The following is a 26502-nucleotide window of genomic DNA, read 5'->3' as shown; positions in this document are numbered from 1 at the left end:
GCCTGATCAATACCTACCTGGTGGCATCCGCCCGGCCTGCAGAGCGCCCAGTTGGTGCTGCAGATGGAGGCATCTCCCTGGCGGGGGCACGTCCTAAACAGCAGCTTAGCCAGCTGGCCGTGGGCTCGTTGGGGGGTGGACGGCTCGGCCTGTGTCCGCAACCCAGGGGGCTGACCGAGAATGAGGTGGGATGGATCCCTGGCGGGCGAGAGGCTGCACAAAGGCAGAGTGAGACTCCCTGCCCTGGAGCCACTTGTCTAAACAGACGCTCCCCACCCCTGCTGGGAGACAGGTCTGTCTCGTTTCTTCTCTTACTGTACAGATGGGGAAACTGAGGCAGAGAGCGATTTGCCCAAGGTCACCCAGGGGTCAGAACTGGGGACGGAGCCCAGGGCTCTGTCTGCCGGGCTACCATGGTAGCGTCTGCTTCCAGCCGTGCTGGTGCCAGATCCTCTCCTGGAGGCAGCCCCACGAGGGGTGGGGTCGCACTCACCTAGCAGGGATGAAATCCCTGGAAAACCCTCAGCTTCAGCAGAGCCCGAGGCTTGCAAAGGGAGGCAGCGTGGCCTAGCAGCCAGAGCCCTGGACTCAGGATACCTGGGTTCTAGTCCCAGCTCTGCCTGCTGGGTGATCTCGGGCAAGCCACGTCCCTGCCGCTCTGGGTGCCTCAGTTTCCCCGTCTGTAACATAGGCGTAGTGCTCCCGACCTCCCTTGTAAAGTGCTTTGGGATTGGCTAGATAAGAGCGCGGGGTTGTTGTTTCTGCACACGCCCAGCTACTGATGCGCCGAGTTTCTAATTTAACCCTTCAATGATTTCTTCGGGATAATGCCCCCCACGCCGAAGGGGCAGTGGGCACCGGGCACTAGGTGAGAGAAACCCTGGGCAACCGAGCCCCGTTCGGGGAGGACCCCAGCCATCGTTCGAGCCCCCGCGCCGTGCAAAAACCAGGCAACCAACCTCCGCCAGCCATAGATGCTGGGGGCATGGGGAGCGGGGGAGGGGATATTTTGTGACTCCCTTGCTGGGAGGACCCCAAATTCTGACTATGACTCTCTCTCTATCCCTTTCCCAGCTGGGAGCTGTGCTGAAACCCCTGGGCCCCCCTCGAAGGGGTTTCCACCCAACGGGCAGAGGACACCGGGAGGCTGCGTTGCTGGGGAGAGCGTTGCCATAGCACCAACAGGACTGTGATCCCTCCAGGGAGGGGGGAGTGACCCCCCACCCCTCCCTCCACACACAGATGCCCGGGGGAGCCATGGCGGGCTGCAGTCACCTGGCCTTGTTCCTGGCCGTGGCCCTGCAGGCCCTATTACAGCCGCTCCTGGGCCAAGGTAGGTGGTAGGTCATTGTGTGTCTGCTTCCATGTCAGGGGGAGGCTGGGAGGCAGGACTCCTGGGTCCTATCCCCATCTCTGGGTGGGGAGTGGGGTCTAGCGGTTACAGCCTGGAGTTCTCTTCTTAACTAAGGACAGAAATCTTATCCTTCCTAGGACCGGAAGGAGAATCCCCTTTTGTTGAAGGCTGTATAGGCCCTATGACACACGTCTGCTCCGTTCTGATTCCATGCAGCAGTGCCCATACCCAGTGCAATAAAGTGGATAGTGGTCAAGTCACCCTGGCAGGAGACTGCAGCTTAGCTTGAGCTAGTGCTGCTGCTGGGCTGTTGTTCGTCTGTGCTGCAGAATAGGGCGGGGGACTCCACAGTTCTAGGTTCTGGCCACCTGGGAGGCAGTTGTGGCACAGGGGTTAACCCAGCGTTGCCTGGGTCAGCCCGAAACACAGAGCATTGACCCTCTCATGCGTTTCCCAACACGGTGGTGATGGGCACAGGTAATCCGCCCCTGTGCCCCACCCCAGAGGTGGCCACATTTCTGTGGTAAGAAGAATGATCCCTGCATGTAATTCTAGAGGGGCGGGGTGGGAGGGTGTCACCGTTTGGCATGCAAGGCCTGGATTGGCAGGTCTGATCCCCGCTTGCTCCCCTAAAATCTTCCACTGGTGCTAGTCCATGGGAGAAGGAACGTACAGCGCCTAGCACAGTGGGGGTCCTGTAATTCATTTAATGGAGTTGATGCCTGAAGTAGGTGACTAGATTTTAATGTTGCCAGAATACAACCCCCCGCCCCGCCCCCACCGCACCCACAGGCCGTTTCCCAGGGCAGATCCTATGGCTTTCAGTCCCCAGATCACCCTCCGGCTTCTGCTCCCCTCCCGCCCCCAGCAACCTGAGCCTCTTTCCTAGGTCTACGGCAAACCGCCTGCCTGTTTGTGGAGGGCCTCGTCTCTATGACGGGTTAGATTCTGTCCCGTCCCAGTGCCACGCCAGCCCCGGGGGAGCGGGGCGAGGTGGGGGCCAGGCGGTTTCGTCTGTCCCGGGCGCTGGGTTTCGGAGCCAGGCGCTGGCAGATCCACGCCCTGCGGGGAGGCGGGAGAGGCTTTGCCCATTGCCCGGCTGGAACAGGTGGGTTGACTCAGTGTGGGGAATGTCCCGGGACTGGCTGTGCTGATCACTTCCGTGCCACACCCGCCCTCTGAGCCTGTCACAGGTGGAGTCACCGGCAAAAGGGTGTTAAGACCCACCCCCTCCATGCATCAGTTTCAAAAACACCTCCCCCCCCTTGTGAAGCTTGTAATTTACAGGCAAGGGCGGGGGGAGTTGCCTGCCTTGCAAGTTGTTTGTATACAGTAAGGGAGGGGCATCAGGGCTCTGGCAGGATAGTGGGGTCTAGTGGTTAGAGCTGGGGTGGGTGTGGGAGACGGGACTGCTGGGTAAGGGTTCGTCTGTCACCAAGTCTGGCAGGATCTAGGGGCTGGGGAAGGGGGAGCTGGGAGCAGGTGCTGCTGGATTCTCAGCCGGGGGAGGGGAGTGGTTAGAGCAGCGGGCTGGGAGCCAGGACTCCTGGGTTCTCTGCCACTGACTGGCGAAGGGAGGGGTGACTTGGGACCAGCTCCACCGCCTTGTGCGGGAGCCAGTCGGGTGCATACCGGGGCCCCTCCTCCCTCTCGACCCCAGGGCCCCAACCAAGACTCGCCCTGCTCCTGGGAAGGGCTCCAGCGCCTCTCCCAGCGCGGCTCAGGCCCCACCTGCTCTCTAGGTTGCACAAGAGGCCTAGAGAGCTGGGAGCGTGGGCTGAAAGCCAGGCTGGGGACTGGGCGGGGTGGAACGGAGAGGGGCACCCTGGGAGCTGTAGTTCCCGTCCTACGTTGGGGGAGGGTGGGGATAACACGCGTGTCTCCCTGCCAGGCTGCTATCCAGTTCCAGGCTCAGGATCAGCCCGGGTGACCTGGGGGCTGTAGCTAGGGCAGCCCCTGGGAAACCCCTGATACGTCACCTTCTTCTGTCCCAGCGCTGCAGGGCTAGGAGCTGTGCATTAAAGTGGGTGGGTCTCCTAGGAGCAGGTCCAGTGGTTAGGGTTGGGAATCGGTGCGTCTGGGTTCTGTCCCAGCTCGGGCAGGGGAGTGGTGTCTAGTGGTTAGAGCAGGGGGGCTGGGTGGGGGGAGCACAGGCGCTGGCTGGCCTGTGTGCACTGCTGCCCCTGTCACAGCTCGCCCGGTGCCTGCCGGCGATAGGAAGGGGGGGGGGAGGGTTGCATTGAGCAGGCAGGAGGTTGGTGGTTTTTTCTCTTGCTGTCCTGCCCTACCTTGGGCTGAGCTCCCGGGGGGCCGGGCGAGCTCGGCGGCGTTAGGCCCAGTTGCTGTCGGGGTGGTGGGGACCCTCCGGCAAACCCTGGCTTTGGTGGAAGGGCACCAGACGGCAGAATCGGAAGCCTCCCGGGGGTGGTGCCGGGGGACGCCATCGGTGCTGATGCCAGTGCCCCGCCATGCTGCCGGGGGTGCTGTGCTGCGCTGCAGGGGCTGGGCGCAGCAGGGGACGCGTCCCACTGAGGTCATTAAAGGTCCCTCCATCTGGCACGCGTCCATGGGTGGGGGCAGTGCTAATTTAGGCCGGACGTGAGGGCTCACTCGGATGACCCCAGGCTGCTGCCTCCTTAAATAACCCTCCCCCCACCTTGATGCGCTGGAAACTGGGAATCCCCTTCACTTTCTGTCCCAAACTGTTGCCTTGCTCTGCAGTGGCTAACCAGCTGCCACACACCCCCCAGAGGTGGCTGCATGTTGGTGCTGATGTCAGTGCTGGGGCTGAACCCAGCACGCTTCCAAGCTCTCTGATCCCCGGGCGCTGGGGTGGGCTTGGGAATTCCAGCAGAGGCCTCCTAACATCAGAGTCTCCCATCGCCCCCCCTCGCCGTACCCCTCCCACCTGCTCAGCTGCGTTCTTTGTCCCTCTTTTAAATCAAGGCACGAGTGCGAGCACCACCAGACCCACGACCCCCTCGGGGCTCACGGTAAGTAGGCATGGGGGGGGGGGCCGGATGAGTGAGGGGGGGGGAAGCTGGTCCCAGCATGCATTGGGGGGAGAGATTTGAGTGGAAGTGGGCAGAAAGCTTAGGGATATTGTACGGGGGCAGGGGGGGATTTGGGGCCAGGAAGTCTAGCTCCCCACCTCCTCTGGGGCACCCCCCATCTTTACCTCCTCCCACACTCCTGGTTGGCTCCTGGGGTAACCCCCAGTTCCTGCCCTTGGTTGAACGTCCGGCTCCATTGTGCAAGAGCCTTCTCCTCTGCATCGGTTTCCTGCTCCCGTTGCTAAGACAGGGCCCCCCTCTCCCCGGCACCTCTCTGCCCTCCAGGCCCGCGGGGAGCTGGGCAGGGCCTGACCGTGGTTCTCCCCGTGGCAGGAGTCAGAGCGGCTGGCGGCCATCATTGTCCCCTCCCTGCTCGGGGGTCTCTTGCTGATTGGACTCGTCGTCTTTGGGGTGTTCAAGGTGCGGGAGAGACGGCAGACGGAGGGCACCTACCGGCCCAGCAGCGAGGAGCAGGTGGGTGTGCGGGTGGTGACGAACGCCAACCTCCAACTGCCCCCCGAGGAGCGGCTGATCTGACCCGGGCGGGGGGTGTCACCACCCCCTTCCCCTCTCCGGACTGGCAGACTCCATCCCGGCTGGATGCCGCAGTTCCACAGCCAGCTGCACGCGCCTGGGGACAAAGGGGGGGGGGGGCGCTTCTTGCTCCCGGCCGGCTGGAAGGCGCCGTCTTCGTTCGTTGCTGGATGCGTCGGATTTCCACCTGTGCCCTCCAGCTGCTGTGGGGGGGGGGGGGGGGCAGCTTGGCCGTGCTGCTGCTGTGCAACATGGGGGGCCCCACCCCCAGGCTGGCAGACGCGGAGGGAGGCTTTGCTGCTGCGTTGGGATATGGGCGGCATGCACGCACACCTTGGACTACTTTATCCTCCTCTGTCTGCGGCTGTCTGTCTTGCGGCCGGCAGGAATGGGGGTTGTGCTGAAAGCTGCGCAGGTCATCTAGGCAGCCCCGGCTCGTGTTCCACACCAGGAGTGACTCCGAATTGGCACCTCCGCTGGTGAAGGCGAGTGTGGCACGGGGGGGAACGAGGGGGAAGCCAGAAACTCCTGCTCTAGCCCGGGGGGAGGGGGGGGGTTTGGCTTTTTAAAAAAAAAAAAAAATCACTTCAGGGAAAAAGCTCTGGCAATGTATTAAGGTTCTTTTTTTAAAAAAAAAATCCCCTGGTTAGTTAATTCACCTCGGCTCTACTGCAGCCGGCCGTGCAGATGGGAGGTGGGGCCAGAGATCCTTGCCTTTAAGTCCCTTAACCAGTGTGCCTCAGTTTCCCCACTCACATCTAAAAAACCCGCGGCCTTGCCTGGGTGCATGTGGAAGGTGTCGCCTCTCTCCAGGGGCTGGGGAAGGATAATACCCTTCTGCTGTTAGCTGAGGGAGCGCCTCTTTTGGCTGGGCTGGACTCACACTGGGCGGGGGGGGCTTGCCAGGTGCAATGCACTCATTTAAGAAGCACTGGGGCTGCCTTGTCTTTGCGGTTGGCAAAGGGGAATGTAACCAGATCACACCTGACTTGCCTTAACGATCCCGACTCTCCGTGTGGGGGCGGGGCCGTGTTTCAGTCCCTCCCTTCAACCAAAACTTCCGGGCGTCTTCTCCCCTCCCCACCTGAGCAAATGGCAGGGCCTGTCTTTCTCCCAGGCCGCAGCCTCCACCAGCGCTACCCCACCCCACTGCTGCTGCCAGCACCTGGGCTACGGTTCTGTGCCTGCGTGGGGCAGCCTGGGGCATCCCCCACTTCCCTCATCAGCAGGAGTGGAGTAGGAATGACCGTCCCAGTGCCTGATTCTCCCACTCCCGCTCGCAGCAGAAGCAGCTTGGAGGGGGATTTCCTTGCCCCATTCATACTGGCAGCAGTTCCTGAGCCTCTAGTGCAGCCTCGGGCTTGGCCTGTAGGCTTAGGGATCTTCAACTCAAAGGGCTTTTCTCCCACCTGTGCCTTGGCCATTTGAGTTGTGCCCAACACACCCACTCCCTGAATTTTAAATCAGCCCCTCCCGGGTGCTGGCTCTGCCTCTATGCTTGGCGTGGGTGGTGGCTATGAACATCTCAGCCTCCGTTGCCTCTTACGAACTTTGATGTAGTGGCAGTGAGTTCCACAGGCTGCCAGAGAGGGCATATGGCTGGAGCTGTTTGCCCAGTGAGCCAGCCAGCAGCTGGGATTGCTAGGAACCCAGCTCCCCCGCCTGCTGCTTGGCTCATCTTTACGGCCCGTGGTCGATGCTCCCTCGCTGCAGCCCGAGTCTTGGATCTACCCCCGTGTCACAATTGCTAGATCGAGCCTGTGCATCCTCCAAATCCAGCCCCCTCCTCACTGCCCCCCAATCCCTTTAACTCCCACCGTGGAGCTTCTGTCCTCAGGTCTGCCCCCGGAGCCCCTGTGGTGTGCGAGCTTTGCTCAGTGGCTGGCTGAAAGCTTCCCCGGCTCCTTCGGCCAGCGCCTGGTGCTGTGCGTCCTCCCCCCCTCAGTCACCTTTTCTCTCCTTTCAGTCGTCTCGGGCCGACCCGAAATTAACCGAGCTGTGACGGCCAGGAGCAACCCTCAGCAGAGCATGGCCCATGCGCCCTTTGAAAGTGCCAGACTTGAGATCTCCCTGCCCCATGTGTCCCCCCGCCCCCATCTTCAGCTGCGATACCTCAAGCAGGGCTGGGAGGCATGGAGGAGTTGGTGCCTCTGTCTCTTTGGGGATCTGGGCCTTAGACCCCATGGGGTTTAGGCTCCTAAATTGCTAATCTTACCCCCTTCTCTGCGCACACACAGACAGGCAGCAATTTAATTAGAAACCCCTCCCTCACCATGTGGCTAGAAATGGGCGTGCCAGGAAGGCGCTGCCTCAGGCTCGCTGGGTGACGTCACCTCTCGTGCCTCAGTTTCCCCAGCTGTAGGAAGCCCCTCCTACTGAGCCAGCGAGGAGCAGGCCGGCGGGCTCCCTGTCTCTCTGGGGGACCGGGCTGGCAGAGTTTCAGGCTGGGTGGACGCAGTGCTGGGTTTTCCCGCCTCGGTGCAAATGCAACTTTTTATTTGTTTTGTAAAATAAAGTATTTTGGGATTCACTTAAAAAAAAAAAATGGGGAAAACTCCCTCTCCCCTGGGCGGAGCGAATCATCATGGGCTGGGGCGGGCTGGCCCGGGGGGGGGGGGATGCTGAAACTGGAGCTGCCCTCCAGGAAGGAGCCCCTCGGCTGGGAATGGGGAAGGAGCAGCGGCAGCCCCTCCCCCCAGTGCCCGAGGCTGGCTCTGCAGAGCAATCAGCCCCTTGTGAGCTTTCCCCCATAAGCATTTATTGGAGCCCCCCCATCCCCTCCCCAGCGGTGGGGGGCTGAGCAGGGGCAGCCCAGCACAGGGCCCCGGGTGCAGCTCTCCCCCCATGGGTGCAGCAATGTCAGCAGGGGCCCCCCGATGCAGCTCTGCCCACAGCCCCCCCGGGGACCTCCCCCCCTCCGGTGTAGCTCTCCACAGCGCCAGGCTCCTACGCCTCGAACCGCTTCTTCAGCTCTGCTACCCGGGGCAGGGCCGGCGGCTGGGGGGCTGGTTCCAGCTGGGGCTGGGCCGGGCTGTGTGGGACAGCCCCCAGCCCCGAGACCTCTCCCCTGAAGTCAGTTTGCCTGAAGGCTTTGGCCTGGAACAGAGCCACAGCAGACTGGACCCGAGGGGAGGTGGGGCTATTCTGTGGGGGGTGGGGCTCTGCCCAAGGGGTGGGGCTATCCTGTGGGGGGTGGGGCTCTACTACAGGGGTGGGGCTATCCTGTGGGGGGTGGGGCTCTACTGCAGGGGCGGGGCTATCCTGTGGCGGGCAGGGCTCTGCGCTGCACATCTCCTGCCCAGACTCTGTCTCTGTGGTGGCTGCCTCCAGGGGTCCTCCACCAGTCCCTGCTTCTGCAGGGGACCCCAGCGAGCCAGGGGTTGGTGACAGCTCTGCCCCAGCCCCTCCCTGTCCCCCAGCTGTCCAGCCCCCCAGCTCCTCCTCCCCAAGCTGGAAGGCCTTGTGCCAGGGCACCCTGGGTGCCGCTGCCCTCTCGGCCGGCTGAGGAGGGCCCTGCTCGTCCTCATTGATCCCACGGTCCCACATCCCGCTCCCCGGGCGCGTGGCCTTGGCGGGGGGCAGCAAAGCATGCTGGGAATTCCCAGACTCCTCATCGGCCAGGGAGGCCTCCTCCGAAGAGGGGGGCGCGAACTCCAGGGATGAGTCGTCCTCCTCCGCCAGCAGCCAGCACTCGTGGTCCCGGGCCTGGCGCCCGCTCAGGTTCTCCTCGCTGGGATTCAGGGGCTTTAGCTGGAAGGGACAAGGAGCCGGGGTCGGTGCTGGGGGCGGGTGGGAGCCGAGGGGCTGGGAGAGAGACCTGGGCTAGAGGTGGGGAGGGAGGGGCTAGGTGGAGGGGTGGAGTTAGGGGCGGAGCCAGGAGAGGGAAAGTTGGGGGCGGAGTCAGGTGGTTAAGGTGAGGGAGGGGAGGGGTGGAATCAAGGGTGAGGGAGGGGCCGAGGGGTGGGGTAGGACTGGGAGGGGCTAGGCAACAGGTGTGGGGAGAGGGGTGGGGATTTAGGGGGAGAGAGGGGGTGGAGTCTGGGTAAAAGTGAGGGAAGGGCTAAGAAAGGGGCGGAGCTGAGGGGTTTACAGTGAAATGGGGGGGCTGGGAAGGAGGGAGCAGCTGGGAAATGTGGGGGGAGGGTTAGGGATAGGATAACGCAAATCCTCTAAGAGTCCAGACCATCGGGGGGGGGGGGGAGGTGGCCAGGGCCACACAAGGAGGGGCACGGGGGGGGGCACACGGAGGTGCCTGCAGGAGGGGGGGGAGCAGAGCTCACCCTGGTGAAGTAGCTGCCCTCCTCCAGATTGCAGAAGTCCAGGCTGCGGGTGCCGTAGAGCAGCCCCTCCCCGCTGGGCGCCGTCAGGCTCAGCGACTCGAAGATCTCGCCCAGCAGGTCGATATCGCCCGTGCCCAGGAACCCCTGGTCCAGCTCCCCCGCGTCTGGGATGGCGTCGAGGCCCAGGGACGCCTCCTGGCCTTCTGCCGGGGCAGCCCTGAGCGAGCCGGGGGGGAGGAAGCAAAGGCTGCTCATTCCCGCGACAGGCCCGGCACGCAGGTCGACCCCCACGTGCGCCACCCGGGCTGACGGCCTCTGCCAGCGTGCGTGGAAACGGCCACGAAACCCGGCCCGGGAACGGCACAGGCGCACGCCTGCACACAAACACCCGCGCAACGTGCGTGAGCCGACGGAGACGCACACGGGGCCGGGGGACCGCACGGTTACCTCTGAGCCTCCTGCTCCGTCCCACTGCAGCGTTTGTTGGGTCGCAGAGGCCGGGACTGCAAGGAGAGAAGGGTCAAACCAGCCGATCTCTGGCCCCAGCCACCCCCCCACAGGTCTTTCCAAGCCCCCGGCTCTCCGATCTGCGCCAGCCTCTCCCCTGCGGGCCGTGAGCGATGGAGGTGGGGTGGGGAGGCTGACAGGCAGAGCTCACTTTGCACCCTCCAGATGTTACTCACGTGAGTAAGGGCTGCCCGGGGGGGAGGGGGGCAATTGACTTCCCAACCTACCCGCTACTGGTTCCAGATGTTTCACCGCTGCGCGAGGCTTGCCCGCCTGCCCCATTATTCTCCCCAGATGTTCCACATCTGCATGGGAATTACCCCCACCCCTCCAGTCTTCCCTTCCAGACATACCACAGCTGGGGGAGGATGATCTGGTGTCCCCTGCACCCTGTCCAGATGTTCCCGCCCGCGTGGCTCAGTCACTCACCTTCCCGAAGTGCTGCGTGATGGGCAGCCGGCTCTGCAGACACTCGGACTGGCTGCTTCGGGGCAGGACGTGGCCCGAGAGCTGGTCGCACCTCAGGGAGCCGCCTCGCTGCAGGCAGGACGCGTGGCCCAAGTCCTGGGGGGGGAAGATGCGCCGGGCGGAAGGTCAGTGAGCGGACGCCCAGGCATGGCGGCCTGGAGGAGCTCAGTGGCTCCATCATCCTTGGCTTTGCTTCGGGGCTGCCGACAATGGGGGGGGCCTGTGTGGGGCTGACATGGAGGCCCAGCCCCTTGGCAGCTGGGTGGGCCAACGAGGCGCTCTTGGCCACGGCCGAGCTGGGAGCAGGGGCGGGATTCGAACCTGTGGCTTTGGAGTGCCCGTATCCCATCGGTGCCCGTGCAAACAAGAGGGGCTTCGTGACATCTCATTGGCCGGCTAACCCAGCGGGTGAGGAGGAAGTACACTGGGACCGGGCTGGCGCTCCAGGCATCTTGTGGGGGGCCTTCACCCCATGCCTGTGGGACGAGCGCAGGGAGTAGACGGGCCACGCGAGGCGCCCCCCAGATCATCTCCAGAGCCCAAGGGAGACCCGCTGCCAGGAGCAGAGATTCCAGGGGGGAGGGGCGCTGGCTCTAGCCCCCTTGGACCAAGAGGTCTTCTTCTGCGGGCCCTGCAGGGTGATCTCCAAGCACAGTGTCACGGGGACTCCAGCTAGACCCTGCCCTGGCAGAAGACCCTAAAAAGTTGCCCTGGCTCCGTTAGGATCTACGGCCCCCGACCCTAACCCTGAGCCCCCTTCCAGCCTCCTAGCCCTGACCCTTCTCATCTACTACCCCTGGCCCAACCCCCTTCACCATTGACCCCCCCCCCTTACGCCCTGCCTCCCTAGCCCAGTCCCCCAGGAAGCAGCTGATCGGAGGGGGGCTGGAAAGGGGTGTTTCTTGGGCAAGGGGGAATCCCTGGTTCGGGGGAGCAGGTGGGGGGAGAGTCTGGGCAGGATCCCCCAGCACAAAGGCCACTGCTGCAGTAGGAATCTTACCCTGTACCTCAAGCGACTTCGCATCTCCTTCAGCCTGTCCCTGGCCTGGCTCTTGGCCTAGCGGAGAAGAGGGAGAAGGGAGGATCCGGCAGGAGGCCATTTCCGGCTCTCTCTTGTCTTAATTAACTGGCCCGTCAGAGACGCCCCGAACTGAGACATCCCTGCACCCACCCCCCGCGATACCCCAGCCCCCGGGAACCCCCAAACTGAGACACGCCTGCACCCACCCCCCACGATACCCCAGCCCTGGGAACCCCCCGAACTGAGACACGCCTGCACCCACCCCCCGCAATACCCCAGCTCCCAGGAACCCCCAAACTGAGACACGCCTGCACCCACCCCCCACAATACCCCAGCCCCCCCCGAACTGGGCAACCCCCCGAACCCCCAAACTGAGACACGCCTGCACCCACCCCCGCGATACCCCAGCTCCCGGGAACCCCCCGAACCGAGACACGCCTGCACCCAGCCCCCGCGATACCCCAGCCCCCAGGAACCCCCAAACCGAGACACGCCTGCACCCACCCCCCACGCCCCAGCCCCCAGGAACCCCCAAACCGAGACACGCCTGCACCCCCCCGCAATACCCCAGCTCTGGGAACCCCCCGAATTGAGACCCCTGCCCCAAATACCCCAGCCCTGGGAGACACACGCCTGCACCCACCCCCCGCGATACCCCAGCCCCGGGAACCCCCAAACCGAGACACGCCTGCACCCACCCCCCACAATACCCCAGCCCCTGGGAACCCTGAACCGAGACACGCCTGCACCCACCCCCCGCGATACCCCAGCCCCCGGGAACCCCTGACCCAAGACACGACTGCACCCCGCCCTGCTATCAGAGCCCAGTGACCGGGGAAGACCGTGTCGCCAGCGGGTGACCTTACGTATTTGTACATGTTCCTGACAGCTGGGTTAGCCTTGCTTTTCATACTGCTGATCAGGGCCCCTCCACCTTTCTGGCAAGACAAAGCACAGAGACGGTCCCTTGGCGCGACCCCTAGAGGTGGCTGGCTGGTGCCTCCTGCAGTCCAGGCAGCCTTATTCATCCTCCTTCCCCCTTACACAAGTAACCTAACCCTCCTGCCACTAGAAGGAACCTGTGGCTGACGCCAGTTACGGCAGGAGTCACCAGGTCATGCAGTCACACGTCAGTTTGCTCTTAGCCCCGTGCAAGACCGGCGGCATTGTTGCTCGTTTTGCAATGGGGTTTTCTCTGGGGGGGAGCTGTTGCAAGCAGCGAGGGGCTGCTCTCTGCCATGGGCCCGCTCATTAGAATCAGCTAGAGGCCGGCTCTGTGACATGGGATCTCCGAGTTTGTTTGTTTTTTCTCAGCGCGCGAGCGAGTGGTCAGTTGCGGGAAGACACACACGGCGCACGGCAGTTAATTTGGGGGCCGTGCAATGGTCTGGGGAGCGGGAACTGGGAGAGCACCCGGCGAGTTTGCAAATCAACAAGTGGCTAATAGACCCAGACGCCGTATCACTGATTTCTCCTCCATTTGGAAGCTGGCATGCCAAGTCTTGGGCATCTGCTACCTCTCAAGAGACCGGCAACAGTAGAACATAATGTTGTTGATGCATCTAAGCGCCCTAAGGAGAAATGAAAAACCTAGGGCTTCTCAATCCACTCTGGTCACTCCAGTGACTTCCATGAATCCCGGGGTCACGGGGTCAGATCTTAGCCCCTCTGTTGTCAATGGGACTAAGCTGATTTACACCACTCAAGGATGTGTCCTCTCATGGTGTAAATTGTACCAGTTGAACCACAAATGCAAGTCCTCACGTCGCCAATGGCAAAATTTGCCTCGATTTCCCAGGGATCTGGATTTGGGCCCAGTTTGCTCCATTTACGGGCAGGGCACTTAGCACATCACCTAGGAATAATTTGGCCCTTTGCCGGTCATCGGTGAACTAGAAGCTGCCAGTAATACCTAATGCAGGCAGGTCAGCGTCATCATCATTTTACAGAGGGGGTAAACTGAGGCACAGAAAGGGGCAGTGACTCCCCCCGTCCCACAGGTTACATAGCAATTAGTGAGAGAGCTGACTAGAATCCAGGCGTCCGGGCTCCCACTCCCCTCCCATAGCTGGGAATAGAACCCAGGAGTCCTGAATCCCAGCCCCTCTGCTCCAACCACTGCACCCCACTTCCCTCCCAGAGCTGGGGCTAGAACCCAGGAGCCCTGACTCCCAGTCCTGCACTCGCACCCCTTCACAACCCGCCCCCGGGGGATCCCACAAGCTGCTATTGGGGCTCCCTACCCTACACAGAGATGAAGCAGACAGCTCCGTACCTTGACGCTTTCCACCCACAGCTGGTACGACCTCAGGTTACCTGCACGGGGAGAAGAGGGGGCAGGCGTCAATTCTCAGGCCCTTCGTGACTCCAGGCCCTAGGTGGGGTCCTCCCCCTCTCCCGTGCGCCTGACACCCGCCGTGGGGAGGAGGTGGGTGGCTATCGCCAGGGCGGCCCTGTCATCACTGCCAACCCCTGGGGCATTGTGGTGGATCCACCCTTAAAGGGGTCACAGCTGCGGGGGCATAGATGGCAGGGTTGGATGGACGGAAGGGGCACAGACGGACGGAAGGGAGGGGCAGAGTCATAGGGGGTGGGCAAGGATCTGCAAGGCCAAGCAAGCCCATTGCCACGGCTCCCTGGGGCTGCGGGTGGGTGGCTCTATACGCAGATGGGGCTCAGACTGGGGGGCTACGCCGCACCCCCCTTGCCCCCGGGAGGGGAGGTCAGTAGCTGCCCCCTCCTCACCCGCCGCCATCCCGCTGTTGGTGATTTCCTGCTCAAACACGTCCGAAAAGCCCACGCCGGCGTTCAGCTTCTCCAGGCGCTCGTCAATGAACTGAAAGGTGGGGGGAGCAGGGAAGACAGGGGTACAAGGGGAGAATGCAGGGGGGGGGGGCAGATGGAGGGGGGAACCATTAGAGGAGAGCACAGTGGAGCAGATGATGAGGGGGAACCATTAGAGGAGAGCACAGGGGGGAGCAGATTTAGAGGGGAGCATGGGGGGCAGATGGAGGAGGGGGACCCATTAGAGGAGAGCATAGGGAGATAGAGGGGGAACCATTAGAGGGGAACACAGGGGAGCACATGGAGAAGGGGGAACCATTAGAGGAGAGCACGGGGGGACCCATTAGAGGGGAGCACATGGAGAAGGGGACCCATTAAGGGGGAGCACATGGAGAAGGGGACCCATTAGGGGGGTAGAGGGGGACCCATTAGAGGAGAGCACATGGAGAAGGGGGACCCATTAGAGGGGAGCACATGGAGAAGGAGGGGCCCATTGGGGGCCCAGAGGGGGGCAGAAGATGATGCAGTGGGATATGGATTATCATGGGGGATGTGGGGAAGGAGGGTGAGGGGCAGGAGAGGCCGTTTGTTAAGGCTCTTGTGGCTACACCCTAGAGAACATGCCCCCGAGGGGGTGGCCCAACCTAACTCCCCGATCCCAGGCCCCCTCCGCCCCCAAACGCTCCCCCACCCTTCACCCCTCCAGGACAGAAGCTCACCCCCATGCGGGGGCTGGGGGCACCGTTCCCCCAGGATAGGGGCTCTGGCGTCCCTGCCAATTTACCCAGGGGCCTCTGGGCCAGGCCTTAGGATTCCCGGGTCCCCCCCATCCCCTGTTACCTGTTTGAAGAGCTGCAGGTGCACGGCGCTGCGCAGGAACTCCCGCATGGTGCTGGACTTGTGGTTGAGGAAGGACTCTTGGCAGAAAGAGATGGGCTGGCCCTGGGGGCAGAGGGCACAAAGAGGGTGAATGGGGGGGGGGGGGAGGGCTTCCTTCTTGGAGGCTGGGGGCCCAGCTCAGAGACACCGGCTCTGTGCACGGCTGGGGGGTGGGGGGTGGTCTGGATCGAGGCCCCAGAGTGGGAAAGCCAGCTTGCTCTCTGACACTTGCATGGTGGGGGCTTGTAACAAAGGGGGGGATATGTGGGCTGCCACACAGAGAAGGGGGAACCCTTGGAGGGGAGCACATGGGGCATGTGGGAAGAGGGGACATGTTATAGGGGTGCACACAGAGGGCGGGGACCATCTTTTTGTTCTGTGTCTGTACAGCTCCTGACACAAAGGGGTCCTGCCCTTGACCGGGGTTCCCAGGTGCTACTGCAATACACCTAATAAACAATGTACAGCGCCCAGCACAGTGGGGTCCTGGGCCAGGATCGGGAGACTGAGGCACTTTTGCACCAATAAAATATGTCTAGCCACAAGGGGGTGATACTGAGGCATGCCCCCCTGTCCCCTCCCCGTGAGCTGCTCTCAGTGGGAGGGAAGCGAACCCCACCCGCACCCAGCCTCACCGGGGTGCAAACCAGTGCGTCGCGGTAGCTGCCGAAGAGCAGGGCCTGGGCTCGGAGGAAGGCTCGGGCCACCCCGTCCCCAGTGGTGGCCGACTGCTTCTTCAGCTGGAGCTTCAGCAGAGACACCTGGGAGAGGAGGAACCCACACGAGCAGAGTCAGGGCCAGCGTCGCTCCTGGGCCGGGGTGGCTCGGGGAGGGGGTGGCAGCGTGGGCCGTGCCCTGGGCCCCAGGGGGCTTTGGGGTACACTCAGGCTCAGCTCGATGGGACTGGAGAGGGAGGGTCTGCCAGTGGGACAGCCTGGGTGAGGGGGATCTCGCAGGGTCCCTGCAGATCACACTCCTCCCATCTCCAGGGGTCCCTCTGGAGAGGGATGGAGGGATCTGCCGGTGGGACAGTGCTAGGGGCATCCCACGGGATCACGGTGCCACTAGAGAAGGAAGCAGGCCCCCAGTTCTGGCTGGGGCACCTCCTTTCTCCCGCAGCGGAAGGGCAGCGCTGGGGACGAGATCTCCCGGCTGCCAAGCCAGGAGATGCCAGCGGGGTGGAGCTGGGAGCCTGCCCATCTCCTGGGCGTCTGGGGAGATCCTACTCACTAGGCGACAGGTTTGGGTCCAGCCCGGCATGGGGCTTGCCAAGGGTCACGGAGGTTGGATGTGTGGATCCCCTGCAGGGAGGGGAGGGGGTCGCCCCAGCTGTGTGTGCTGGAGACGGGGGACTCCAGCAGGGGATGGGGGCGGGGGAACTGACCACGTCGCTCGGGAGGTTCTCCAGGTCCGGGAAAGGCGACTCCAGCGTGTTGGTGTCAATGTTGAGGATCACCACGTCCTCCAGGGCCTTGCCCTGCACCCTCTGCCGGGAGACAACACGTGCGGAGGGGAAGGGGCTGGAGATGGAGCCGGCCGCGGCGCTCTGCACCTCTCCACCAGGCAGCCACCCCAGCACTCCCCTAGTCCCGGATCTTCTCCTGGGAATAGACAGAGCTCCCCTCTGCATCCCGGGGGGATCCCCCACATTCGCCCACCCCCCGCAGCTTGCACTGGGATTCAGGCTGCACTCCCCAGGGGGTGGGGATGGACGGACAGACAGGACTCACCTCCATGAGGCTGGAGTGGACGCCGATGAGGTAGGGCATAGGGGCGCTGCGGAGGAGGGGGACGGGGGGGGGGGGGGAGAGACGGATGAGACGCAGGCGAATGAAGCATAAACTGTACGGCCAGAACCCCCGCGCCTCAAAGCAGAGATTACAGGGATCAATGCACCAGATCAGCCCCCCCATCCCCACCCCCCTCCCTGCAGCACGCCTAGCGCTATGTTCTAGCATGGGCTAGCACGCTGGTGGTTCCCCCCCCCTGCAAGATCAGACCTGGCCTGCCCCCCCCACCCCACCCCACCAGCGAGCGGCACCCGCCCCACGCCCTTACCAGCAGTAGTCGAGCAGGTGCGGGGGCAGCGTGGGGATGTAGATGTGCTGCCAGTACATGGGGTAGAGCATGGCGCAGGAGGCCTGGACGCAGGCCGTGAGCTGGGGACAGACACAGGGATGAAGCCTTAGATTCTGCTCCGGCACGGGGGGGAGGGTGGGGGGCCACCAAGCCGGGGGTGGGAGGGGGAGAACAGAAAGACCCGAGCGGGGCTGGGAGAGGCAGGGCCCCGAGAAATGACCTGTGTGGGTGCCCGGGGGCATTGGGAGTCATGGCCCTGGGCTGCAGCGGGTTGTGTGTGGGTGCCAAGGCGCGGCCCTGTGACCCCCCCCCAGGTGCCCACGTGCCAGGACACGTCCCCCCGCCCCCTCCTTCATGCATGTGCCGGTGGGGGGGGGGCATCCCTGCAACCCCCCCAGTGCACATGTGCCCCCCAGCCTGCACGTGCCGCCCCCGGGGGCCCCTCACCGTGCTGAGCTTGCTGGAGGTGAGCAGGATGCGCCGCTCGTACAGCATGCTCCCGAACAGCAGCAGCATGTTGGGCACGTCCACGGCCACCACGAACTCCGTCAGGTTCCTCTGCGGGCACGGGCCGGGGCGGGCGTGAGAGGCGCCCGGCTCCCCCCGCTGCCCCGGCTCCCCCTTCATCTCATCTGTCCCTCTCGCCGCAGTGAGCTCCCCTCCCCCTCCTGCAGTGCAGTGCGCTTCCCCTCCCCCTGCTGCAGTGCAGTGCGCTTCCCCTCCCCCTGCTGCAGTGCAGTGCGCTTCCCCTCCCCCTGCTGCAGTGCAGTGCGCTTCCCCTCTCCCTGCTGCAGTGCAGTGCGCTTCCCCTCCCCCTCCTGAAATGCAGTGCACTCTCCCCCTCGTGCAGTGTGCTTCCCCTCCCCCACGCTGTTGCACACTGCATGCTCCCCCTCCCCCACCCTGCAGCGCAATGCAATGCCCCCTCCCCTCTGCTGCTCACGACCCATTCCACTGTCTCTACTCTTTGCACCCCTGAATCAGCCCCAACCCCCCGTCCCGGGAGAGGGGCGCAGGGACTTACGCTCTCCGGGATGGTGGGGAGGCTGCTGAGGTCTGGTGCAATGAAGTAGGAAGGCTGCAATGGAGAAGGGAGGGGGTGGTGTGAGCACGGCCCCCGCCCCCAGGGGGTGCATGCTGCGGAGTTAGTGCTGTTCACCCAAGCCACACAGGGTTAATCATCGTTAAGCTTGTAATTAGTTGGCGGCCGAGTTTGCTCCTCTGATTGGAGAAGGGGGAAGATTTGGGGGGGTCCTCTCCTTCCATCCACACAGTTTGCTCCCCCCCCCCACACACACACACAGCTGCCACCAGATAGGATTGATCATGCCGCCTGAGGGGGGGACCACGCACTGCCTGGGATCGCTCGGTTAGTCGGCACACTCCGGCTGGTTAAAATCGGGCGGAGGATCCCGACTCACCGACTCGGTCCCGCCCGCTGGATCCTGACTCCGGTCTCTGTGTCGGCCATTCAGAAAGTTCCCGGTGGTTATTTTCAGTTTGTTCAACTTCTGGTCCTTGTGGGACGACGAGGGGATAAAAATATAGAGACAGGTGCCCGCGCCAACAACAGGACGGCCACGGGGCTGAGTGTGATCAAGGGGCCTGGCTGGCGGGGTCCGGGGGATTAAGAGATTTAAGTGCCCATAAAATTTCCCCAAAATAATTCTTAAGAGCCGATCTTTTAGAAAAACATCCAAAAAGAAGATAAAAGCTGCCACACTGGGTCCGACCAATGGTCCATATAGCCCAGCATCCTCTCTCTGACAGTGGGCAGAGATTCAGGGGGAATGTACAAAACAAGGCAACTTTGGAGAAATAGACTTGTCGTCCCCTCCCAATTTCTGGCAGTCACTTTTAGGGTCACCTCGAGCCTGGGGTTACATCCCTGACCTTGGCTAATCGCCGTTGATGGGCCTATCCTCCATGAACTTATCCAGTTCTTTTTTAAACCCAGTTATGCTTGTGGCCATCGCAACATCCCAAGGCAGGGAGTTCCACAAGTGAACCATGTGTTGTGAGGAAAAAGGACTTGCTTTTGTTTTTATTCAATCTGCAGCCTATTCATTTCATCAGGTCCCCCCTGGTTCTTGTGTCGCGGGAGAGGACAAATAACATTTCTCTGTTCAATTTTTCCCACACCAGTCATGATTTTACACACCTTGATCGTGTCCTCCCCTCCGTTGTCTCTTTTCTAAACTCAACTTTTGAGTCTCTTGATTTAAAAATTCTCAGTGATGGAGAATCCACCACAACCCTTGGTAAATTGTTCCATGGTTAATTAGCCCTGCTGTCAAGGGCATGCCTTGTTTCCAGGCTAAAGGTGGCTAGCTGCAGCTTCTAGGCACTGGATCTTGTTAGCCCTTTGGCTGCTAGATTGAAGAGCCATGATTTTTCAATGGAAAATTGGGTTTTCGACTAAATAGATGCCCCCACCCCCCACCCCCACAGCATCTGCTTTCCTGGAAAGTGTCACTATCTTGTCAAAATACCCAAAACTGAAATATTTTGGGCCCGAACCAAAATCTGTCACTTCCAAATGGCACCCTGGTGCCTGGTGGGAGTTGTAGTCTGGGTGTCTCATGCTGCCATTCTCCTCTGTTGGAAGGACTCTGTGATTTGACTACATCTCCCAGGATGCACCACAGCCAGGGACTCCGAGAGCATACCCCTGCCCCTCGCGAAGAGGCGAGAAAGTGGTGCATCCTGGGAGATGTAGTCCACCTGGGAGCTGGCCCCATAGGTGCCTGAGGCACTTGAACTACAACTCCCACAAGGCACCATAGCACTAGTTTGAATTTAAATTAATTTGGCTTTTGGCCAAAAGCTATTGCTGAAAAATCAGGAAAAGAGAAAAAATTTCTATTGGCAAAATTTTGCACTGGGGAAAATATCTCCCCCCCAACAACCTACTTTCCAATTAGCTGTAAATTAAACCCTGCTCCAGGTAGGAGGTGGGATCCCAGAATCTGTTTTTTCAATTCCCACCTCTTCAGAGTCCGGCATGGGCCAGCTGATCTCACACTCCCCCACCCCACTTTCTCCCCCATGCTCCACGACACCCCAGATCCCAGCAGCGGCTCTGCATTCATTTCAGGATCTGGTTCAAAATCACACGCCTCCCTACAGTTTCCTCTCTCTGCCCCAATGCCCCATCGGGATAATGGACCGGGAGGGAAGGCGCCGCCCCTTAGTGCCAGAGACTGAGCTCGTACTTACGAATTCTAGGTTGACGGGGCTGTTGAGCTGGGGCACCGGGTGGCGATAGAGTGCGGAGAGGAGCTCGGTCAGTTCATTGAGCTGATGGGGAGAGACGAAGGATGAACGGGATCCAAAAGAAGCGGCGGGTCGAGGGAGTGAAAAGGTGAGCGGGACGGGGCAGGGGACGGGGAAATGCCACCCAAAAGGAGCCAAGGGTCCTGGGCTCACCTGCTCCTTGGCTAAGTGGTCTGCGATGTTGTTGAGGATCTTGTAGAAAACTTCAAACCATGGCAGATAACTGAAAAAGGGAGAAGCAGGGGGCGCATCATGGCCTATGTTATGGTAGCCACTAGAGGAGCCATCCGGCCAGGCACTGCACAGACCCAGAGTGAGAGAGAGTCTCTGCCCCAGAGAGCTCAGGGTCTGAACACACAAAGGAAGGTCTGTTATGCCCATTTTACAGATGGAGAAACTGAGGCACAGAGCAATGACGTGACTGAGATACAGCTTCTTCTAGGGGGGAGCACAGGGGCTGCTTATACAGGGATCCTTTGCCCGGCATTGAGGTGCAGCTGCCTCTGGGGTGCGCATGGGGGCTATTTATACAGGGATCCTTCGCCTGGGCTGAGATGCAGCCACCTTTGGGGTGGGGCGTGGAGACTATTTATACAGAGAACCGTCGCCAGGCACTGAGATGCAGCTGCATCTGGGGTGGAGCACGGTAACTGTTTAACACTTGCACAGTTATGCTAAGTAGGAACATAGGGCAGAAGTAAATCCCAAACCCAGTTGAAACAGCACAGGGGATGTGGGGGAACCACTGGTGTAGAAGCAATTGATTGAGCAGGAATTTGGCGGGACGGGACGGGGCGGGGGTGTGCTGGGGTTGATCCATGAGCCGGGATCCTAGCTTTATATCTGCTCTGAAACACGGCACCCTGTGGCGCCCCGCTGCTGCGTCAGGCTCACTCAGCACTAACCAGGAGGGGAGAGGGCTCCTGCGGGTACCTGAGGATGCAGAGGCAGGTCCGGAAGCCCCCGGCCAGGCGGCAGAACCCGAAGCGCTGGTTCCCCTCCAGGTCGGTCAGGGCGAAGGTGAAGTTCTGCACCACGGAGCTTTCCTTTACCCTGCAGGAGGGGGGCATTGGTGATATGGGAGTCAGGACTCCTGGGTTCTACCCCCAGCTCCGGGAGGGGAGTGAGGTCTAGTGGTTCACGCACCACTGCTGGTCCCACTTGTGGTGCATTGGGCTCACTGGGCCCGATCCTGCCAGTTGCTCAGCGCTTTCCTCTCCCTTTGGCACCAGTGGGACCAGAGGCCTTTCATCCCGCCCCCCCCCCACTGCTCCCCCCACTTCCAGGGGTTGGGGGCTCAGCCCCTATCACAATAGACACCACCTGGGGACCGCTCAGGGATGCCGAAGGCCGGGCTACTTTCCCCTGTGGGGCACGAGCCGCCGGCCATGGGGTGGAACTGCCGGTGCCCCCGGCCAGGAAGGGCAGACCAAGGGAAGAAGTGCAGGCGCCCGCTCAGACCGGCCCAAATGCCACAGGGATCGAGATGCCCCCGGGCTCTACCGCAGCTGCCCCCTGCCAGCCCAGATTGGCTCCAGGCAGCCGGGAACGGCTTTCAGCTGAGACCAGATCTCGTAAACTGGGGTGATTCACTGGGAGGAGGAGACCCCAGGGCAGATCTCACCCGTGGACACTGCACAAACAGCCGTGTACCTCTCCACGTCGAAGGGGAAGCAGAATTTGGGCAGCATCTGGACTGATTCCTGTAGAAGACAAGGTGAAAATGACACACACACACACCCCCGACTGCAGAGATTACTAAGCCCCGGCACGTGGGGGCGAATGCCAGAGCGTCTGTCTTTCCTTTCCGCTGTCTGCACCCACCTGGACGGAAAGTCCCCTAGATCCAAACGCAGGACCAAAAAGTCCCACCTGTCACACGCCCCAGCCCGTGCAACAGACGAGGGGCCAGGGCTGAGCTGTGAGGAATTTTAGGGAGGTGCTATTCATCCAGCCTGCTGGATGCAGACAGACCCTGTGGTTCCCACTGGTTTCACCCCCAGTAGGCGAGACAGGCCCATAGGTCTGATCTGGGGGGCAGGGAAGGGGGGATACCGACGAGATGGACCCATGGGTCTGATCTGGGGGGCAGGGGGGATACTGACTAGATGGACGTGGGGCAGATTAAGCCCAGATCCATGGCTCAGGGCCCATGCTCCAGCCTGCTCCCGACACACTGTGGGGTGAGCAGCCCATGCTCAGCGGGCCGTGCTCCCCCCGAACACTTCCCCAGGGGCAGAGGGAACACGGCGCTAGGCAGAGGGGTGCAGACGCGAGGCACAGACCTGGTCATCGAACTCCTCGGGGAACTGCCTCAGCACCTGCGGGTCTGTGAGGAAAGCAGAGGGAGACGCGATATGACAGCCCTGCCCTCAGGTCCCCAAACCCCGTCCAACATTCCCTGAGCCCTACAAACCCCCTCACCCGTGGGGAGCAGGGAGAGTAAGTGACTTGGCCAAGGACAGGCAGGGAAATAGAGCCAGGCATAGAACCCAGGAGTCCTGGCTCCCAGCTCCCCCTGCTCTAACCACTAGATCCCACTCCCCTCCCAGAGCTGGGACTAGAACCCAGGAGTCCTGGCTCCCAGCCACCCCCCTGCTCTAACCCTTTCGATCAGCGCCACTGGAGGTCAGTGACTTCATTTGAACCTGTAACCTCGAGGGGAAACGCACCATTAACCCATTCCCTGCCCCTGCCCCACCCCAGCCCGCCCCAAGCCAGTCCAGGGACCAGATCGGGGCTGGCGCCCCCTAGAGGAGAGCAGCCCCACATCCCATCCCTCCCCCTCCCCGGCCAACAGTCCCGCCAACCAGGAGCGGGGCTGGAGCCCGCCAGAGGGGAAGCCTGGCACCCCAGTCCCCTGCAGGCAGCCAGGCCCCCAGAACCAGCACCCTGGAGGTGAAAGGCCCCGTATCTAGTGCAGCAGGGGGGCGGGATACCAGGTTAAATGGGCCCACGGGGCTGGTCTGGGGCAGCAGGGGGGCGGGATACCAGGACCCACGGCTCTGAGCTGCCTGGGCCATGGCCGTAGCAGGCTGGCTGGTACTCAGGATGGCAGAGGCCATGCCGGAAGCTGGGGACTGCTTGGCTCTGATGGTCCAAGGGGGACAAGCGACGCGCACCCATCCCCGGGGGAGCCGGGTGGGGGGATGGGTCTCCTCACCTGGAGTCTTTAGTGGACCATCCCCCCACCCCCAGGGCAGCCTCTCACTGGGACAGCCCCCGCCCCCAAGGTTGCCAACCTCCCCCCCACCACCCAAGCTGGCACTCGGGAGCGTGGGTCCTGCCCCCCCTCCTGTGCAGGGCAGGATGCCCCCCACCCCCACCCGGCTGCTACTATTCTCCAGACACGCATGCGGCTCGCCACTTCCTGGGGCTGCTGAGTCGCCCAGGCGGAAGGGCCCTTTGGCTCTGCAAATGTATGTGTGTGTGTGGGGGGGGAGGCTATGGAGCCGGCTTCCCCCCCACCCCCGAGGGAGGACCGGGAAGGAGCTTCTGAGTCCCCAGGACCTCACTGTAACCCCCACGGGAAGCTGGGCTGCAATGCTTGACGGGAGTTTTTACAGCAATTCTTCACCCAGTGCCAAGGGGCAGCTGCCTCTGGGGTGTGTCATGGCAACTGTTTACACTGGGGTCCCTCTCCCGGTGCTGAGATGCAGCCGCTTCTGGGGTGGGACACGGGGCTGTTTATACAGGGATCCCTCACCCGGCATGGAGATGCAACCGCCTCTGGGGTGTGGTGTGGCAGCTATTTACACCGGGGTCCCTCGCCCAGCACTGAGATGCAGCCGCCTCTGGGGTAGGGCATGGGGGGCTGTTGAACAGCTATATACAGCAGTTTAGGACAGGAAGTGACTAACACGGTTTCCAGGTGACATTGCAGGGGGAGGTAGGGAGGCAGAAGAGAAATGATTTCGCCTGCAGGTCGGTCAGGATGTGGGGAAAACACCTCAGCTCTTGCAAAGATTTAAAAGAAAAGAGTGCTAGGGAAACTATCTGCTCTACCACCACGCTGGGGCTCTGGGGCCAGCCCTGACTGAGGGGAGAGCCCCCCCCAACTGAACGTCCCGCCCTGATTCCTGCGCACAGCGCCCCCTAGCCCCACGCTGGGGCAGTGGGGTCATGCTGACTCCCTACAGGTCCCCTGCCACCCACAGCACCCCCAGGAGTTTTGCAGGTCTCTCACCTGGCCTTGATGGAGCCTGCTCAGCTCAGAGGAAATCCACCCCGGAGGTCAGCCCGCTGGAGGCCCCTCACGTCTCCCCTGAACTGTCGATGCCCCCAAATCCGCCCCAAACGCTGGCCTTAGTGAAGACCACCCCCCAACCCCACCCTCATGGGTCTTCAGGCTCACAGAACACATGAAGAGACACGCAAGCGCAACTGATCCAACCACTAGACCCCACTCCCTTGCCAAAGCTAGGAAAGAACCCAGGAGTCCTGACTCCCAGCCGCCCTCTGCTCTACCCGTTAGACATCACTCTCCTCCTTGAGCTGGAAACAGGACCCAGGAGTCCTGGCTCTGAGCACCACCCCCTTCAATTCCCTTCTCAAAACTGGGGATGGAGCCCAGGAATTTTGACCCCCCCGGGACCCTGCTCTAACCACACCCCCCTCACTTCCTTCCCGGAGCAGGGAATAGAACCCAGCAATCCTGCCCATACAGCCACTTTTAGCCCCAGGAACGTAGGTTGGAGTTGAACCAACAACCTGAAGTGAAGACTCCTGCGCCCATCCCTTCCTCCCTCCAGCCCCTCTAAGAACGCAGATAAACCCCACACGACCTGCCCACCCCGGCGCTGGCCTCTCGGGTCAGGGACTCACCGTCATCTGCAGACTTGGGGCAGGCCGCCTCGAAGAACAAATCAAATGTTTTCTGGGGATTTTCCCTGGTGGAGGGAGAAGAGAGGAAGCTATAGCCACAGGCCAGGCTAATGGCTGAGAACGCACACAACTCATTGCACAAGCAGCAGTCACAGGATCGTGCCAATTTGCTCAGTGATCTCAGGCCTATGTGCACTGAGGAGATGGGGGAAACATTTCAGGGAGGGTCGAATGTAGGCTGCTCAGACTTCTTGTTTCCTGGGGGCGGAGGGACCTTTACTGCTCAGGCCAGCCCCAGCTGGGGGTTGGGCACCCCTTAGTGGGGTGGATTAGGGGGATCTGGCTAAGGACCTTAGCGATGGATCCAGACTCCACATGGACTGGGAACCCCACACATGGAGATAAGACACCGTACGGAGAGCCAGGACCCCTGGCTTCTCTCCCCAGCTCTGGGAGGGGAGTTGGGTCTAGTGGTTAGAGCAGGCAGGACTGGGATTCTGGACTTCTGCTTTGTAATTCACTCCTGCTCTGCCCTGACACCTTGTGTGACTCGGGACAGTCACTCCCTTGCTCTGTGCCTCAGTTTCCCCTCTGTGATAGGGAGGACATTTACGCCCACCCGCCTCTCCGAGCCGAGGCTGAATTCATCCGTAAGCAGCTCTGGGATCTTTGCCTAGGAGACGCTGACGGAGAGCGACAGGATTAGCCGACGCAGCTCCACAGGTGGGCAAAGGAAAGAAACCCCCAAGTCCCGCCTGGCCCTAGGAGATGGAGGAGAACTCCCCGCCCAACGGCAGCCGACCCTCCCGGCTCCTGCCATTCTGGCCAGGAGTGACCTGGGCCGTTTACCTGCGTGGTGAACGGGGCCGGAAATAGATGGGCCCCAGACCTGGCAGAGACCAGCCGACAGCAGAGCCAGCACCCGCGACCCCCGCCTGGCCAAGCTCGGGAGTCATGGCCCTGTGGCCCTTTGGCAGATGTCCCCATTGCAGCGGCTCATTTTCCGCAGCGTCCCCTCTCCCGAGCCCGTTGACCCGCTGATGCCCAAGGCTTCTTCCAGGCCACCTAACCGAGAAATCTCCCACTGAGCCGGGCCAGCCGCTCCCTTCGTGGGGGCCTGAGGCATTGAAACCGACAAAGATGGGGTGTCTTAAAGGGGCCCCCTGGGTATCTGTCCCGGATCAAAGGTCGATTTCACTTTGGCCACTGATCAGGGACAGAATCAGCGGGTGGGAGGCTGGGGCGGCTCCTCTGATGGGCTGAAAAGACCGGCTGCTAATGCCCAGGCCCTGCGTGGGATGGGAACCCAGAGAAAATCAAAGGGTCTTACTTTATCCGCGAGCCCATGGTGCTCTCTGCTTGTCCCCCTTCAAGTTCTCATCCTGGGCTGGCTGCCTCCAACCTGGGCGGTGCCCGCGGCCCCACGGCACCTCTGGAGGGACG

At 61.9% G+C, this 26502-nt stretch overlaps 2 protein-coding genes across 5 annotated transcripts in view; one reads left to right on the top strand and one right to left on the bottom strand.

Moving 5' to 3' along the window:
• The window catches only part of CRB3 (crumbs cell polarity complex component 3), an 11610-nt gene extending 3607 nt beyond the window's left edge, over window positions 1-8003 (top strand). For 3 of the 4 annotated variants that reach the window (XR_010922062.1, XR_010922060.1, XR_010922061.1), the window contains exons 3-6: window positions 1075-1333; window positions 4301-4347; window positions 4741-5426; window positions 6908-8003. Coding sequence is in view for 1 of the 4 variants with exons in the window: in XM_067560433.1 (XP_067416534.1) it covers window positions 1243-1333; window positions 4301-4347; window positions 4741-4881; window positions 6908-6943 (315 nt within the window). In the remaining 3 variants the exon portion in view is untranslated. The remainder of the gene's footprint in view (window positions 1-1074; window positions 1334-4300; window positions 4348-4740; window positions 5427-6907) is intronic. The other variant, XM_067560433.1, reaches the window with a different exon arrangement.
• Window positions 7888-26502, bottom strand: LOC137161296 (DENN domain-containing protein 1B-like). The gene is made up of 22 exons (XM_067560434.1): window positions 26390-26502; window positions 25060-25124; window positions 22521-22564; window positions 21889-21938; window positions 21169-21288; window positions 20389-20458; window positions 20179-20259; window positions 17984-18037; window positions 17407-17517; window positions 16939-17039; window positions 16611-16656; window positions 16265-16366; window positions 15516-15641; window positions 14842-14943; window positions 13963-14053; window positions 13493-13533; window positions 12084-12155; window positions 11197-11253; window positions 10158-10292; window positions 9669-9724; window positions 9222-9438; window positions 7888-8691 (listed from the first exon to the last, which is right to left on the bottom strand). The coding sequence occupies exons 1-22, from the start codon at window positions 26404-26406 to the stop codon at window positions 7888-7890; spliced, it is 2562 nt and encodes an 853-aa protein (XP_067416535.1). The 5' UTR covers window positions 26407-26502.

This window comes from Emydura macquarii, unplaced genomic scaffold (genome assembly GCF_026122565.2).
Source record: "Emydura macquarii macquarii isolate MOO-44397 ecotype Brisbane River unplaced genomic scaffold, CSIRO-AGI_Emac_v2 contig_2292, whole genome shotgun sequence".
NCBI lineage: Eukaryota > Metazoa > Chordata > Testudines > Chelidae > Emydura > Emydura macquarii.
This window is presented reverse-complemented; position numbering and strand designations above follow the sequence as displayed.

Excerpts from the sequence above, each read along its gene's own strand:
- LOC137161296 (XM_067560434.1), bottom strand. Across the intron at positions 21,939-22,520 it reads CCGAGGAGTTCGATGACCAG|GAATCAGTCCAGATGCTGCC; the intron begins GTCTGTGCCTCG and ends TGTCTTCTACAG. Across the intron at positions 13,534-13,962 it reads CAACAGCGGGATGGCGGCGG|GTAACCTGAGGTCGTACCAG; the intron begins GTGAGGAGGGGG and ends CTCCCCGTGCAG.